The 17,418-nt window shown below is 42.3% G+C and overlaps 1 protein-coding gene across 1 annotated transcript in view; it reads left to right on the top strand.

The window, feature by feature from the left end:
- NFU1 (NFU1 iron-sulfur cluster scaffold) overlaps positions 1–14,782 on the top strand; it is a 127,436-nt gene extending 112,654 nt beyond the window's left edge. The window contains exons 7-8 of the mRNA XM_078666671.1: positions 3,965–4,139; positions 13,646–14,782. Of these exons, the coding sequence (XP_078522797.1) occupies positions 3,965–4,139; positions 13,646–13,717 (247 nt within the window). The 3' untranslated portion in view covers positions 13,718–14,782. The remainder of the gene's footprint in view (positions 1–3,964; positions 4,140–13,645) is intronic.
- The last annotated feature ends 2,636 nt before the right edge of the window (positions 14,783–17,418 follow it).

Here is a 17,418-nt window from a genome sequence, read left to right as displayed (position 1 = left end):
CAACAAATGTCTAACACTCCTGTCATATACGCGTAAGGCTACTCGACCACATTACCCTAGATGAAGCACATTGGTAGAGCAAGTCCCTGTTCACTTATAAGGGATATCTGGACTCTTTACACAGCGTACCAGTTTTTGGTATACTATATAAAGAGCCAGCTTCCTACACAAAGCCAATTGCTCGTGCATAGGCAAGACCTATTGACTTTGCCAATGCTTGTTGTCAAGAGTGTAGTGATAATTGCATGTCCGACATGTTTTGGGTTCATGACTGTAACATCTTGATTATGCTGGTTATCTGCCAACTCCAGTGCAACGAGGCCAACCTGGATCAACTTCAGGTTGCAGCTGTCTAGTCATGTTCAGGTTCCTTGTTCAGTATTCTGCGTTTGTGTCTCACTAAGTGTGCCTTATTTTTTCACCGTGCATAGTTTACGAACATAACTTGTGAAAAAAATATGTAAATTATGCAAAATTATGTTGTACATGGAGTAAGTCACTCCAGTTTCCCTTTTATGAATCGATAAGCTGTCGCCCTATTTTGCTTTCTGTTACCAGGTAAAAAAACAAGCATTTGCAATGCAATAGGTCTCGCATTATGAAAGTTTGAGCTATTGGTCTTGTAAATGACAATTTTTTTATTTGTGTTGATTTTGAAAATAGCTAAATTAATAGCTTTGTCATTTTCAATGCCATTAGTTATAACTTTCGCACATGTGACTATAGCATTTGTAATGCAACATGTTTTGTTTTTACGTGACTTAGATGTATTGATATTACAAATAGCAACGGCTTTTAATTTTTTTAAATAATTAATACTTAAATAAAAGTGATTGTCATTTATATTGGCAATAGCTTAAACTTTTGTAAATAACGTTTGTGAAGATTATGTTCAGTGTATTTTATTGTGATGAAAATCCAAGAACAGAAGTGAAATAACATATTTTTGTGACATTTGTAATAAAGCTTGAAACATTGAGAGAACATAATTGAACCAGTTGTTGTTGAATGGTTGCACAGATTGATGCTGTGGTGGTGGTGCTGAGTTTTCTCTGAATCTGCACTCTGAATCTGCACCCTGAATCTGCACCCTGAATCTGCACCCTGAATCTGCACCCACAATCTGCACCCACAATCTGCACCCACAATCTGCACCCACAATCTGCACCCTGAATCTGCACCCTGAATCTGCACCCTGAATCTGCACCCACAATCTGCACCCACAATCTGCACCCACAATCTGCACCCACAATCTGCACCCTGAATCTGCACTCTGAATCTGCACCCACAATCTGCACCCACAATCTGCACTCTGAATCTGCACTCACAATCTGCACTCACAATCTGCACTCACAATCTGCACCCACAATCTGCACCCACAATCTGCACCCACAATCTGCACCCACAATCTGCACTCACAATCTGCACTCACAATCTGCACTCACAATCTGCACTCTGAATCTGCACCCACAATCTGCACTCACAATCTGCACTCACAATCTGCACTCACAATCTGCACTCACAATCTGCACCCACAATCTGCACCCACAATCTGCACCCACAATCTGCACCCACAATCTGCACCCACAATCTGCACCCACAATCTGCACCCACAATCTGCACCCACAATCTGCACTCTGAATCTGCACTCTGAATCTGCACTCTGAATCTGCACTCTGAATCTGCACTCTGAATCTGCACTCTGAATCTGCACTCTGAATCTGCACCCACAATCTGCACTCTGAATCTGCACTCTGAATCTGCACTCTGAATCTGCACTCTGAATCTGCACTCTGAATCTGCACTCTGAATCTGCACTCTGAATCTGCACTCTGAATCTGCACTCTGAATCTGCACCCTGAATCTGCACCCTGAATCTGCACCCACAATCTGCACCCACAATCTGCACCCACAATCTGCACTCTGAATCTGCACTCTGAATCTGCACTCTGAATCTGCACTCTGAATCTGCACCCACAATCTGCACCCACAATCTGCACCCTGAATCTGCACTCTGAATCTGCACTCTGAATCTGCACTCTGAATCTGCACTCTGAATCTGCACCCACAATCTGCACCCACAATCTGCACCCTGAATATGCACCCACAATCTGCACTCTGAATCTGCACTCTGAATCTGCACTCTGAATCTGCACTCTGAATCTGCACCCACAATCTGCACCCACAATCTGCACCCACAATCTGCACCCACAATCTGCACCCACAATCTGCACTCTGCACACTGCACTCTGAATCTGCACTCTGCACTCTACATATGGTATGTTATGCTTACATACGTTCCATATATTATCCATGTATATGCCACATTTAGTTAAGAATATATGTTCTGTTTAGTTACATTACTTTGTTTGTATACCCTTTTATGCTGCTCTAAAGTTATTTCAATGGGTGAAATGCGGAGCCTGGGTAGCAGGAAGGAGAAGAAAACAGTACAACTTAACAATACTAAATATATCGTAAAAAACACAAAACGCTCGATTTCAAAGGGCTGTTGTTTCAGCTGCTGTATTGTAATTGTTGTTGATAGTTTAAGAATCTTCTAATAAACGACTAACGACCAAGTAAAACGGTTAAAAGGAAATGTAAAGAAAAAGAAAAGAAAGGGAAAACAAGGCAGTGCTGGGAGGGGGGCTGCGCACCAACTGAAGTGCTCTGGTTGCACGGCCTGCGGCCGGCCGTGTGAAGTGATAAGCCTTTGAAGTATGTCACGGCGCCTGAGGGGAGAGCAGAGTTCTGACGGCAAAGTTAGGGGAGGAGAAGTAAAGGCTGTGTTTGCGAGGGGAGAGGTGCTGGTGTGGGAGGAGTGCTGCTACGGCCTGGGGGAAGCTGGCTGTGCAAGTTTATGGCCCAAAAGCGCGTGCCTGTGGCCACGTGAACTTCATGAAAACGCCAGCAAAAAAGCTGGTGGTTTCATGAGGATTTTGAGCACTTGAATTCTCGATCCCTCAATGCGCTTGCGCGCATTGTAGGTCACGAGACCTAAAAATCGAATAGGCTAAAGCCAGTGAATAGGCGAAGGCACACACTAATGAAAGTCTGTTTGACAAGGGTAGCTACCTCGTTCATATTCACAACTTTTAGTTTTATAAGTGGTGCACGGTTCTGTACTTTGTAATTGCATAGCGCTCTGTTCTTTATATACGTGTTCGATTTGTCAACCTTAAATGATTAATGCCAGCCCTGCCGGGATTCAAACCTGTAAACTGAATATTACACGCAGGGTTCCTTTGCTGCCGAGATTTAACACCTGGCCCTGGGTGGCCTTTACACCGTATTCTAAATCGTCCCACACGGTGGTGCTAATATGGCGGCCTTCCAAGGCATCTAAAGACAGACTGCTCAGGTGTGCCAAAAAATGATTTCTTGCTTAAAAACGGACATATTCAAGCCAGTCAGGGGTTACCTCCAGTCTGCTTAAAATGTAACGTTCATTCCATAAAGTCTGAAAAACGGATATTGAGCAAGTATACACTGCTGCTTTTTCCCACAGTTTTCCAACTGAAATTCGTAAGCAAAAGCAATGCGGGAAATTGTTTGGCCACTTGAATGTGCAAGCATTTTGTTTCATGTTTTCACTGGATGGTTTTTCGTGTTTAAAAGTATGCACAATGTCTACATAGTGTAATTATTTTCGTTTCATGTTTGTTTTCATCCCTTGTTGGGGTTTTAATAAAAAATACACATTTTTGGGCATACCAGGCACATATTCACGTTTTGATTTAATAGTTGTCTTATTGAGGATTGTTTTGCTATTGCTGTTCATTTGCGATATTTTTTTAATAAACCAAACTAGTTGTAACGCCTTTCCTAAGCGCCTTGAAACTTTGGTGATTAGTACTGTGTGAAAGGTCAGTTATTATTAGTCCTTGCCAGGCTACTGCCTACGGAGAGTCATTGTGCTACTTTTGAATCAGTTTCCACTCTTTCTTTGCTGTCTCACTAGGCCCACGGTGCAGGAGGATGGCGGCGACGTGATCTACAAAGGCTTTGAGGACGGCATTGTCCTGCTGCGGCTTCAGGGCTCCTGCACCAGCTGCCCCAGCTCCATCATTACGCTCAAAAGTGGCATCCAGAACATGTTACAGTTTTACATCCCGGAAGTGGAAGGCGTGGAGCAGGCAAGTAAACACTGACCACACTTGGGTGTGACTTGTCCAGCCCAGAGCTGCTCTCGCTTCAAAGTTGACATTACCGAGCACCACATACATGGTTTGCCTACAGTCAACAAAACCCTGATGTCTGCTTCATTTTCCTTACACCTGCTTTGTGTGCTCTGTGCAAGATCAAATGTTGCTCTTAGCCATTAACTGGTTTACTCTGTATTGGCAAAGTTTTCAGCTATAGAATGTTAAACAGTCCTTTCGGCACACCGTGCCATAAACCAAACAAACTAGAACTCTTTAGGACTAAACATCTTTTACTTTCACATTAACCAAAATTAACCTTTACTAATCTTGTTTCAGCTACAGTACTGGTTGTTGTTTTGGTAGAGTACTTTTTGTTGTGCTTAGAACAATGAATGTTATAACAGGAAAGGATTGTTGAACAATTTGTGGCTAGGAACCAAAATGTTACAGTTGGTGTTGGCTAGACTTAAATGGGTGGTTGAAAAGTGGTTTAAGACTCCTGTTTGGATATGCCAGACGCCCTTCGTATTCTTGTTTTATTTTTAATCTGGGGTGAATGCAGATTTTTTAATCTGCTGTGTCCTGTGATGGCATGGTTCATACCCATTATTTGTAATAATCCCAAACGCCTGTCAGAATCTGGGTTGTTTATATGGATCTGGGATTTTTGTGGAAAGTTTCTGAAAGTGCTCCAAGACTAAAGAGGTGGGAATGCACTATACATTTGTAGTCATCAGTAGCGGGAAACGCTTGCATCCATCCCAAACTGCAAACGAAAAAACTAAAGGCTTCAAGATTTGTCATGCAATCAGTAGCCACTGGATTTTCCCAAATGGGTGCCTTACATGTCAGTGCAAGGTATTTTGCTCCATATTTTACTATAATTTTTTTTTTATTTCCTTAGTAGTTTGCGACCTAGTTGCTAATTTGTTATAGTGACAATGTTACCTGTCCTGGCTAAGTGTTTTGCTCACCCTGTGGATTTTCCAATGTTGCTGCAGAGGCTTACTGCATCACTTATCACCCATCCATTGCATTCAGTTTGTTGAAATGGAAGTTGGAAAGAAAAATCTGAGAAATGCTGTGTCATAGGAAATTTTTCAATCGCCAGTATTCCTCTTCAGTTAGGTGCCCAGGGTGCCTACTGTTTATTCATTTAGTGGTCGAGTCGCCCTCAGTTACATTTGAAAAAATAGGCTTCATCCTTAAAAACATTTCTTCTTGTTCTACCCACTATTTGCCACACTGAAGAGGCAGTGATTGGCACCAGCTTTTTTTTATTTGTGTAAACCATTCATAGCAAACACAAAAGGAGTAGAAAACGAAGTGGGAAAAGGCATTGTGTGACGTTAGCACAAAATAAATTCTTAATGATTAAAACTAAAGAGCATCAGGAAAGAGAATGATGTACATACCAATAACCAAAACAAAGTGAGCATAAAGCGAGCTAGATGCAATAATCTGTTATATCAAAATATATTTGAGATGTCTTCCAGTGATTTGTATAGTTGTTCCATTCTCTGACTTAGTTGTCATTGTCTCAATAAGGACAATTCAATAAAATTATAATTTGGAAGATATTTATGACGGTGTGAGCTGCAAGGTGAGGTATAGTTGCTCCAGCCCCGCCTGCTAGGGTGAATGCATGTGGACAGTTGTTTAGAAAGATGCTGGGGTCTTGGCCTAATCTAGTGAATCAAGAGGAAGGGATTCATGGAAAACAGGTTTCCAAAAATGTGTAGATTCGGACAAGCATCCAACATATATGTAGAATTGACCCCCAGCAGCATTTGGGCCATTGATATGTCATCTGGATACACTATTTAGTTATCTTATCGTAAATATTGACAACAATTGTATTAAAATGTTGTAGGCCAAGATTAGACATGTCAACTTTAAAATAAAATAATTTAAGTGATGGGGACCCGCACTTTCAAGATGCAAATAAAGAGACATCCTCTATTAATTTCTTACTGAGAGATGTTTGATCATCCTTTTGGTTCCTACATGCTAGTTGATAACAGCCAGCTATACATAGAGTGAAGCCAAACCCCTCTTCCAACGTATTCAGAACTGAGGTGTATTTTTACTGACCATGGAAATAAAATATTATCTCACCTGTAAATCTTTTAATTAATCTTACTTCAGAAGATTTAAGGCTGATCGTGAACCAACCAAACTGCAGACCTCATTGGTGTCAGAGATTTGTTGAGGTCTTAATTACCAATTTACCCCTCTCAGCCGGTCTAATATTACGTAAGGTATACAGCGTCTCGGTTAATAGTTAGCTAAAGTGGGTGAGTGTACATAGATGGTCGCAATCTTAAAACCATGTGCGATAAAGTGCACAATCGGTGTTGACACCCGAGATGTAGGTGCTTAACGAGAAGCAGGTATTGGAATTTTATCACTACAGCTTCTTCGATTTTCATCAAATAACCATTCAAAAAACGATTGAGGACAGGGAGTCAAATGATTCATTTTGGCAGCCAAGTGAGCACATAAGCCATCTAATAATATAGCTGGTGGACCGTCATGCAAAGATCCACTCAGTTGTACAAGAGCTTAAGCAATATCTTATCCCTTCCTGGTCGTTGTTTTTCACCACAAGCCGACAGCAATGTCTTAGAATAAAGTTGCTGTAAGTGTTTCTTTGGAATATTATTAATTATTTCTTTCAAGTCAATAAAGCAATATCAGTCGTGTGTCTATTCGATAACATTGTTGATAGAGAAGAAGATCCATCATGCATGCAGTACAGATTTCTGTCAAGTCTAAAAAGAATTAGATATTTGGATGATGGCACAATTGAAATAAAAAAAGGTTTGAGATAAACTATAACACAGGATGGCTACAGCAGCCATCCTTGTCCTGTGCCTCTTTAAAAGAGAATTTCTCTGAGATCTCACAATTAACCAAGATTAAAACATTGCTCTTGTACCAATACTAAATCTGGGAGCAAAGACATGAAGTGGTTAGCCAGGTATTTAGAGCTGATTTTGCGGTCTAGGTTTAAAAATGATAGGGCACTATCGAATGAGGAGAGAGTTTTGTCCTTGCTGTATTTGGAAAACATACAGAATATTGCCTTGTGTCACAAGGAAGTACTCCCTGTGTTGGAGCAGCACGAGAGCAATAACTTCAGGGAAGTATTTATACATCTTGGTATGTAGCCTCTATACCCTGACTGCCTTTCGATTTGCAGTGATTTAATTACAAGCATCAATTCTTCTAAACCTTTCTAAAACATAGCATCAAGAGTGTTGTAGAAGTACTAGTCTTCCATCACATTGTCGGAAGAAACTATTTCTTATTTTCAGTAGCAACATTTCTGTGGACGGTCTTGAAGGCTAGGAATAAAAATGTATGTACAACCACTGTATATTTACATAACAGTAATAAGTCCTCTTATGAAGCATATGAAGGGTCTGGAATAACACACTTCATGAGAGTATAATCAAGTTGACTAAAGTATTGTTTTAAAAACTGTATGAGATTTTTCCACTTAAGTTATTGCTTGTAGAAACGTTTTATTGTGTACTCTGGATGTACTGTGTTTTGGCTTTGTAGAAACCGATTTCTATACTATAATACTGTGTTCGAGGCATATGGGCTGCAGATGGTACATTTATGAATAGATCGCCATCTGGTGTTGGGCTCGGATGATTGCACTTGTTTTTCTCTTGGAGAAGTCTTTTGCCGTCACAAGACCGATGACTCCTCCTTTGGGTGCTAGTGCGCATGGGCATCGGCTCCATCCTTAGATTGTTTTTTTCCGCCATCAGGTTCGGATGAGGATCAAAGCGCTCCGGATCGACTTCGACAAAAAAGTTATATTTCGGCGCGTATTCCCTTTCCAATTCCACGGTATTGTTATCGATCGCGAGTACATTTCCATTTCGATGCGCTTCGACGTCAACAACAAGATTTCCAACTTCTACATCGACGAGACCGGGAGGCCCATCTCGATGTAGTCCAGCCCGGAGTCCATGGAAAGGACTCCATTCAAAAAATGTCCAACGTGTGGTGCTAAGTTCCCACACAAAGACCTCCACGAGGTGTGCAACCTCTGCTTATCCCCTGAACACGAATCCAGGGACTGTGAAGCTTGCGCAGCATTCTCCTCCAAGTCGACGATTAGAAACCGTCGAGCCCGAAGAGACGAGGCGTCGAGAATGCAGTCAGAGCCAATCCCGGAGCTGTCCGAGGCCCAGCCCCGCGAAGAGGAAGAAGAAGATGAGGACGAGTCGGGGTCGGAAGCGGACGAGTCTGACATCGAAGAAAGTGACGTTCATCAAACCGCGAGTGACGACGTCCCTTTACCAAAAAAACGACCCCGCTCGGTGTCGACCCCGCCTTCGAGCCCGGTCAGACAACCGAAAAAGCTTGGCAACGAAACCGAAACACTCGGCTTCCCACCATATTGGATCCGAGAAACGGCCTACCTCGACATCGACACCGAAGCTCCATACAAAGGATAGCTCGAAGTCGAAACATTCCATGTCGAAACCGAAACATGCTTCGATGTCGAAGACTTCCTCGACACCGAAAATATCGGATTCGAATAAACTCTCGGTGCCGAAAACACAAGTTGACAGTCAGAAGCAAAAGCACCTTTCGGAACCAAAAACTTCGGTACCGACACAGGAGCATCAAACAGATCCCAAACAAAAGACTTTGTTTATTGATCCACAAACTGGCAAGGTAGTGGCAAAACTACCTAAAAAGAGGAAGAATGAACAGTTGGACGACAAGACTCCTCCTCCTAAGAAGAGAACAATGGGGACGAATGCAACTCCTCCCCTTTCTCCACAACCTAGAGACACACCCTCTTCCTCACCCTCACACTCTGTCAACTATTCCTGTTACACCACGCCCATCTACACCTCTAACAGATGTAGAAAGTGACATAGGAGAGGGGGAACATCCTAGGGACGATGAAGACACTGTCCCAGAGGATGCAGACCCATGGGAAGATTATAATGTAGTGTCAGATAATGATAATGACCCTGAACTGTATCCCTCAAAACCTTCACCACCCGATGATAATACAGGTTTTGCACAGTTAATTAATAGGGCAGCTAAATACCACAAGGTAGAATTACATGCAGAACCTCAAATAGAGGATTTCCTTTTAGAAACACTACCTGCTGCACAAAGAACATCAGGAACACTACCAATGCTTAAGGGTCTCCTCAATCACACATCAGAAATATTCAAAGACCCGGTGAGGGCTAGGGTATTAAACCCAAGAATTGATAAAAAAATATAAGGCAGCCCCAAAGGACCCAATATTTATCAAGGGACAAATACCTCTAGACTCGCTAGTGGTCACAAACGCTCGTAAGAGAGCAAACTCACTAACTACAGGAGAAGCTCCTCCTCCTGACAAGGAGTCTAAGTTAATAGATGCCTCTGGCAAAAGAGTAGCATCCCAAGCGGCAAACAGCTGGCGCATAGCTAATACACAAGCGCTACTTGCACGTTATGACAGAGCTCATTACGATGAGTTAGAAAAACTCATTACGCATCTCCCTAAAGAACATCAAAAGAAGGCAGATCAGCTCATACAAGAAGGGAAGATAATAACTAATACTTCCATTAAGTGCGCCCTAGACGCAGCAGACACTGCAGCAAGATCCATAAACACAAGCATCATGCTAAGAAGACATGCATGGCTCAGAATCTCAGGGTTCAAACAAGAGGTACAAACATCCTTATTGAACCAGCCTTTTGATGAGAAAACACTTTTCGGCTCAGGGACAGATGATGCCTTAGAAAAGATGAAAAAGGACACAGAAACGGCTAAATCAATGGGAGCATTGCAGCAGCCAACTCAAAGAGGTTCCTTTCGTAGGTCCACCTATAGAGGCGGATCCAAGAATACAGGTACAAGCCAGCAATCAACCTCTTTTACACCAACATCACCCAGAGGTAATTCTAGAGGCAGTTACAGAGGTAACAACAACAAGGGTAGAGGTCGCGGAAACAACAACAACCGCAACTCTCCAAACCCAAAATAGTGACTTCATTCAGCTCCCCCCAGACCATACAACACCGGTCGAGGGACGCCTATCACAGTTCCTACCTGTCTGGGAAAACATCACATCAGACAGGTGGGTGCGACAAATTATCCAACATGGTTATTGCCTGGAACTCACAGCTACCCCACCAAACATCCCCCCCAAACAGCGTCCAATGAGTCAAGATCACCTAACACTGTTAAAACAGGAAGTACTATCACTACTACAAAAGCATGCCATAGAGAAGGTTCCAAAACACCAACAAGGAACAGGAGTATACTCTCTATACTTCCTAATTCCCAAGAAAGACGGGTCTCTAAGGCCAATACTAGACCTCAGACCTCTCAATGCATACATAAATTCGGAACATTTCCACATGGTCACGCTCCAACAAGTACTTCCTTTACTGAAGAAAGGGGACTTTCTTTCCACACTGGATCTAAAAGACGCTTACTTTCATATCCCAATTCAAAAAGCCCACAGGAAATACCTCAGGTTTGTTGTAGAAGGACAACATTATCAATTCAAAGTCCTTCCATTTGGGGTCACAACAGCGCCAAGAGTGTTCACAAAATGCCTAGCAGTGGTTGCAGCTCACCTAAGAAGACAACAAATACATGTCTTCCCTTACTTGGACGAGTCACAAGAAGAATGTCTTCAAAACACACAAAATACAATTCAGTTGCTGCACCAGCTAGGGTTTACGGTGAACTACACAAAATCCCACCTGCAACCAAACAAAGTTCAACAATATCTAGGGGCTACTATAGACACAGAGAAAGCCAAAGTATACCCCAATCCAGTCAGGATTCAAACAATGCTTACATTGATTCAAAGATTTCAACCACAACACTCACTAACAGCGCGAGTGTTCATGCAGCTATTAGGGATGATGTCATCCTGCATACTGCTAATACCATATGCCAGACTACAAATGCGTCCGCTGCAAGAATGCTTAGCGACACAGTGGAATCAGGATCAAGGACAGATTACAGATCTGGTGTTGGTAGACGACCGCACACACCGCTCTCTGAAGTGGTGGAACACAACAAACATTTCCAAAGGGCGGTCGTTCCTAGAACCAATTCCACAAGTGATACTAACAGTGGATGCATCGCTCACCGGATGGGGAGCGCATATGGAGAAATATACAGTACAGGGAAGATGGAGTGTACAGGAAAAAAGACTGCACATCAACCATCTAGAACTACTAGCAGTGTTTCTAGCATTAAAAGCCTTTCAAATGCACATTCTCAACAAAGCAGTCCTGATCAAAACGGACAACATGACGGCAATGTATTATATTCAAAAACAGGGGGGGACGCACTCTCTCCAACTATCCAGACTAGCGCAGGAAATTTGGAGATGGGCCATTCCTCAAAACATCTATCTATTAGCCGAACATCTACCAGGAGTTCAAAATCAGATAGCAGACATCTTAAGCAGACAGTCAGAACAAATACACGAATGGGAACTGCACGACCAAATACTGCAGCCATTCTTCCAAAGATGGGGACAACCAGAGATAGAACTCTTTGCCACTCATCAGAACGCAAAATGCCAAAGCTTCGCATCCAGGTACCCACACCACCTGTCGCAGGGCAATGCGTTATGGATAAATTGGTCCAACAAATTTGCATACGCTTTTCCCCCTCTCCCATTAATTCCATTAGTGGTTTGAAAACTGCAACAACACTCAATGACCATGATACTAGTAGCACCCACGTGGGCACGGCAGCCGTGGTTCACCACGCTCCTGCAACTCTCACAAGTGCCACACCAAAAACTAAGAATTTCACCCATGCACCTTACACAGAACCATGGAGAAATAATGCACCCAGATCCCAAACAACTGAACCTAGTGATCTGGCTCCTGAGATCTTAGAATTTGGATACTTAGATCTACCTCCAAACTGTATGGAGATCATTAAGCAAGCAAGACGTCCTACCACCAGAGCATGCTATGCAGCAAAGTGGAAAAGGTTTGCTGTATACTGTACCAGTAACAACATCAACCCTCTAGACACATCAACAAAAAATATTATTTGCTACTTACTACACTTGCAGCAATGTAACCTTGCTTACACATCTATTAGAGTACATCTGGCAGCTATAGCAGCGTACCTACAAAACAGGCAACATCTATCCCTGTTTAGAGTGCCAGCAATCAAAGCCTTCATGGAAGGCCTCAAAAGAGTCATTCCACCAAGATTGCCACCTTCCCTGGTCTGGAATCTTAACATAGTACTCACCAGACTAATGGGACCACCTTTCGAACCTATGCATAGGTGTGAAATACAATTCCTTACATGGAAGGTGGCCTTCCTTATAGCCATTACCTCCCTCAGGAGAGGAGAGTGAGTGAATTACAGACATTGACAATACAAGAACCTTTCCTACAGTTACACCAGAATAAAGTGGTTCTTAGAACAAACCCAAAGTTCTTGCCTAAAGTAATTTCAGCATTTCACATCAATCAACCAGTGGAACTACCAGTCTTTTTCCCAAAACCACAGACGGTAGCAGAAAGGGCCCTACATACATTAGATGTCAAAAGGGCAATATTGTACTACATAGAAAGAACACAAAATTTCAGGAAAACTAAACAACGATTTGTAGCGTTTTCCCCAACACATAAGGGCAATCCAATCTCTAAAGCAGGAATTGCCAGATGGATTGTAAAATGTATACAAATATGTTACATAAAAGCAAAGAGAACATTAACTGTTCCTCCTAGAGCTCATTCTACATGTACACTAGGGGCATCTATGGCATTCTTAGGAAACATTCCCCTAGATGACATATGCAAAGCAGCAACTTGGTCTACACCACATACCTTCACAAAACACTACTGTGTTGATGATGTGCAGGCAACACAACAAGCCAGAGTGGGCCAAGCTGTATTAAAAACTTTATTTCAAATGGTTGCAACAGACACGGGTGACCACCGCTAGGGAGGTAACTGCTGTATAATCTATTCATAAATGTACCATCTGCAGCCCATATGCCTCGAACGGAATATGCTACTTACCAGTATGCATCTGTTCTTGGCATAGAGGGCTGCAGAGTGGTACATGCCCTCCCTGCCTCCCCGGAAACCTGTGTCTGTTCCAACACTATCTTATTTAGATACATTTACATGGGCATCTCTTTCTGTATTCTATTACACTACTCCATCTAACCCTACAATGGCAAAACATTCTAAGGATGGAGCCGATGCCCATGCGCACTAGCACCCAAAGGAGGAGTCATCGGTCTCGTGACGACAAAAGACTTCTCCAAGAGAAAAACAAGTGCAATCATCCGAGCCCAACACCAGATGGCGATCTATTCATAAATGTACCACTCTGCAGCCCTCTATGCCAAGAACAGATGCATACTGGTAAGTAGCATATTCCTTTTTTATATTGAAATGGTTTCCCACCATATATAGACCAACTAATTTACTGAACACCATTTCCTCATTCTTTGCAGGTTATGGAAGATGATGATGATGATGAAGAGCCGACGGGCGCAAACTCCCCCAGCATACCCCAGCGTCCTTAATTACTGTAGTTTCACCATACGTTTTCCTCCCCCCAAAAAATGTCAGACCCTGTATTTATTGGAACTTGCTCTTGTTGTCCGCTCTACCGACCATACGGAGGTATAATAAAGACCGCTTCTTTGTTTTCGAAATCGAAGCGCTGATGGTAGTTTTTGGTTTGCATTGCCCTTTGCAGCGCTGAAATCCTTGCCCGGTTCCAGTTTAATTGAGTGTTTTCTGTTTTGCGCACTTTCAGAACAATAGCAGCACCAAGAAATGAGACAAGATGCATTTGTCGAATATTTGCTGGTGTGGTCAAACTGTATTGCTAAATGTGTTTATTTTTAATTCATTGAGATATATATGACATTTTTCTTACTGTACGTAGGAAAGGTAAGAAATGATGTGCAAAATGTCAGGGATCCCTTGGACACTTCTGTAGTTTTTGTGCCCCTTCATTTGGTTCCATCAATCCTTTGCAAATCCAATTTTCTTGAGACAATGAGATGTGGCAATCCGGATCCTTATTTGTGTATTGTGATTGCACTTTCCTGCACCTAGACACATTCTCTTTATACCGACCAGTACAATTCAGTAAGTGCCTTGAGTGTTTCAGTTTTTCTTGCTATTTTCCCAGGTAGTCATGTCGCGCCTCACCAGATTAATTTTTGTTTTGATGTCCTCTTATTTACTTGTACAGGTCTGCTCTTCTAACACCTCCAATAGTTTTATATCAGTCCTTAAAGTTGTCCCTTAATCTGTGATCATTATTTCTTTCATTCAGCAAAAACAACTTTCATTTTATTTTCTGCAGTCTGAGGCTGCTGAATTCAATTATCCTTCTGGGTAAAACTATGTTTAGGGCTTCTGAAACCTAGTTCACACATCCAGGCTTATTCCAGCAGCTGTATACGGAGGATGAAAACATGGCCAGGTAGTGATTTCAGTGTTCTTTGGTGATCCCTGACTTCGTTCAATAGGTTTTTATGTCTGTTTTTTTATGTGGCTATTTTAGTTGTTTGATTTTATGCAAGTTTGTTCAGTTTTAAAAGTATGTGAAAAAATAAAGCTGATAACTTTTTAAAAATTCATTGAAGAGTTTAACTATATTGTTCAGAATCTGGGACTTCTAGTTTGGGTTTCTGGTTGTAAATGCAAGGCTAATTGTTCATGAACACAAACATAGTCTGTGAGAAATACTCATACTTGATGTGGGGCATCATGGATCCGTTGCATACTAAAATGATGATTTGTGAAATATTAACAGAAACATTGGGCTCTAGTTCTCCTACCATTAATTGAAGTGTCACTATGCCCTAGAAACGGTGTCAATGGCTTGAAAAGTATGCCTCTACCAGTTTAGTTTTCAAATGTTGTTAGTGCTTATGTGAAGGACTTGGACCCTCCGCAGGGTCACCCCCAAAACCTTTGCCTTCACCCCTCCTGATTTGCTGAATTCATTTTTGTTGTGCACCTTACCCCACTGCTAACCAGTGTTAAAGTGTTTGTGCTCACTCCCTAAAACATTGTAACATTGGCTTAAACTTGATTGTCATATTCAGTTTACTTGTAAGACACTTGTAAAGTGGTACACCACATAGCTAGGACCGGTAAATTAAATGCTATTTGCGGGCCTGCAGCACCTATTGTGTCAACCACTTAAGTAGCCCCTTAAAACATGTCCCGGGCCTGCCATTGCCTACTGTGTGGAAACAAAAATGGGGCTGGCTCTATTCAGCAAGGCTGAGCCTATATAGTAAGTAACAAAAGAAGATGCCAGTGCTGATAATATTTATTTCATAATAGCATTAATCAACCACAAGCAGAAAATTAATTCCAGAGAGGGTACTGCTGTTTAGTCGCAATTTTATTTTGTAAAAAAATCTACAATTTTGATGTAAATTTTACTGTACATTAGAGAAGAAGCAAAGAAGATAATCAAAAGATGGACAGACACATTGGATTGTTTTCGGCTGAACACATCAAACATTCAAAACTTCAGTCATATCACATTCACAACACATTCAAACTAGACTCAAGCACACTACGTAAAAGAACCGGGTCTGCTTAAAATTTGATGGAAAATTGGAAACAATTTTTTGAAAATAGTACAAAACCAAAACATTTTTTTTACATCAAACATTCATTCTAAGTTGATACACGTGGTTAATGTACTCAAAAATTGTAAGGGGTTAACAAATCAAATGAACTCCTATACAAGGAAGCAGACCATAGGGATGTTAGGCCTACGCGTTTCAAATCTCCTTTAATTCAGCGGAGATTCTCATCAGGGCCTCAGGCGGCTAAAAAGAGGGAAGAGAAAACATACACAAAGAATGATTTATAAACATAAATATTAACAGATATGGTATGACAAGTACAGGCATTGCATATACCTAAGGTTTTACATAGATGGGGGGCATAATGTCCATGATTAATCAATAGTAATGGGGAGAAATAATGCACATTTGGAGTCTCAGAACTTAGTGAAACACACAGTTTAAGGCAACCAAGGACAATGAAAACTGAAGTGGGGAAGCGAATCATAAAGGGACTTGGAATACCATCAACAACTTTCGAAAAAACTTTCCAATCCAGGGGGGCCACAGCGGGGATAACGCATTCCGGGGTGACTTACCACAGATATTGCTATCCGGGAACCTGCGTGGGTCCGGAGGACCAGGGGAGCTTCTCTAAAAATAAGACCGCCTGTAATTTAAACAGAACACTCTTGTAGAACCGTGGTGCAAAATTAAATGACTAATGTGACTCCCACATCGTGATAATAACTTACCGCTCTGTGAGAATCAGAGAACACAGGCGGTGAAAAGGAGGAATGCCAAGATGAACAATCTGAAATTAGAATGAAGCAGTTCAAAAATGGCCCTGTGCAGGTGGAGTTTTAACACACAGTTCACGGGTGAGTCAAAAACGGCAATGGAAAAAAGATAAAGACAGATACCTTCAAATTGGAATGGAAACGCCACGCATGGATGAGAGGCGTCGACTTAAAGGAGAGACCGGAAACCTCATGGATTTAAGGGGACGGAGTGTAGAGTTGTCAACCCAACTACTTGGGGGCCTGGAAGACAAATGAAAAATCAATTGAAAATCCATTCGTGCCAGAGGTTGGGGGGTTAGGGGAGGAAGAGACCTCGGCGTGTATCACCTGTAAAGGAGATTTTCGGCAGATAACACTCGGCTGAAGAAGGCGCATTAAATCACCGGCACAGGCCGTCTAATAGCATGTGCTGAAAAAGAAATGGAAACGAGGGGTAAAAAGCGATACAAGACCAAGCGGAAAAAGTCTGCGCATATGTCGAGGCAGTCCGGGGGGCTGGTGCCAGCTCTTACCGAGGAGACGAAGTCACAGATTCAATCCGACGTGAGGGGTCCGGGCGGCGTCAAAGCGAGTACTAATCACTCGCGCAGGCGTATTGGCCCGCTGGATGGTGCACTGCCTTTTGTACACTGCGCGGACACTACCTCTCAGCGAGGGGGCGGTTCTGCACTCCATGGCCTGTGCATGCGCGGTAGAGGGACACTATCCGCGGGGAAAGGGCATGTTGGGATAATTTACACCAAAAGAATCGAAAGGGAAGAAGATTTATGAAAAAGGGAAAGTGTGACGAAATGAAGTAATTGGACTACAAGGTGGGTCGAGGGTATCATCATAAATTGAAGGCTAGCTCAGAAGCATAGCTGGAAACCCTAGTGCTGG

This window comes from Lissotriton helveticus, chromosome 11 (genome assembly GCF_964261635.1).
Source record: "Lissotriton helveticus chromosome 11, aLisHel1.1, whole genome shotgun sequence".
In the NCBI taxonomy this organism is placed as follows: Eukaryota; Metazoa; Chordata; class Amphibia; order Caudata; family Salamandridae; genus Lissotriton; species Lissotriton helveticus.
The sequence above is the reverse complement of the archived record's forward strand: the minus strand, read 5'-3'. Positions and strand labels throughout refer to the sequence as shown.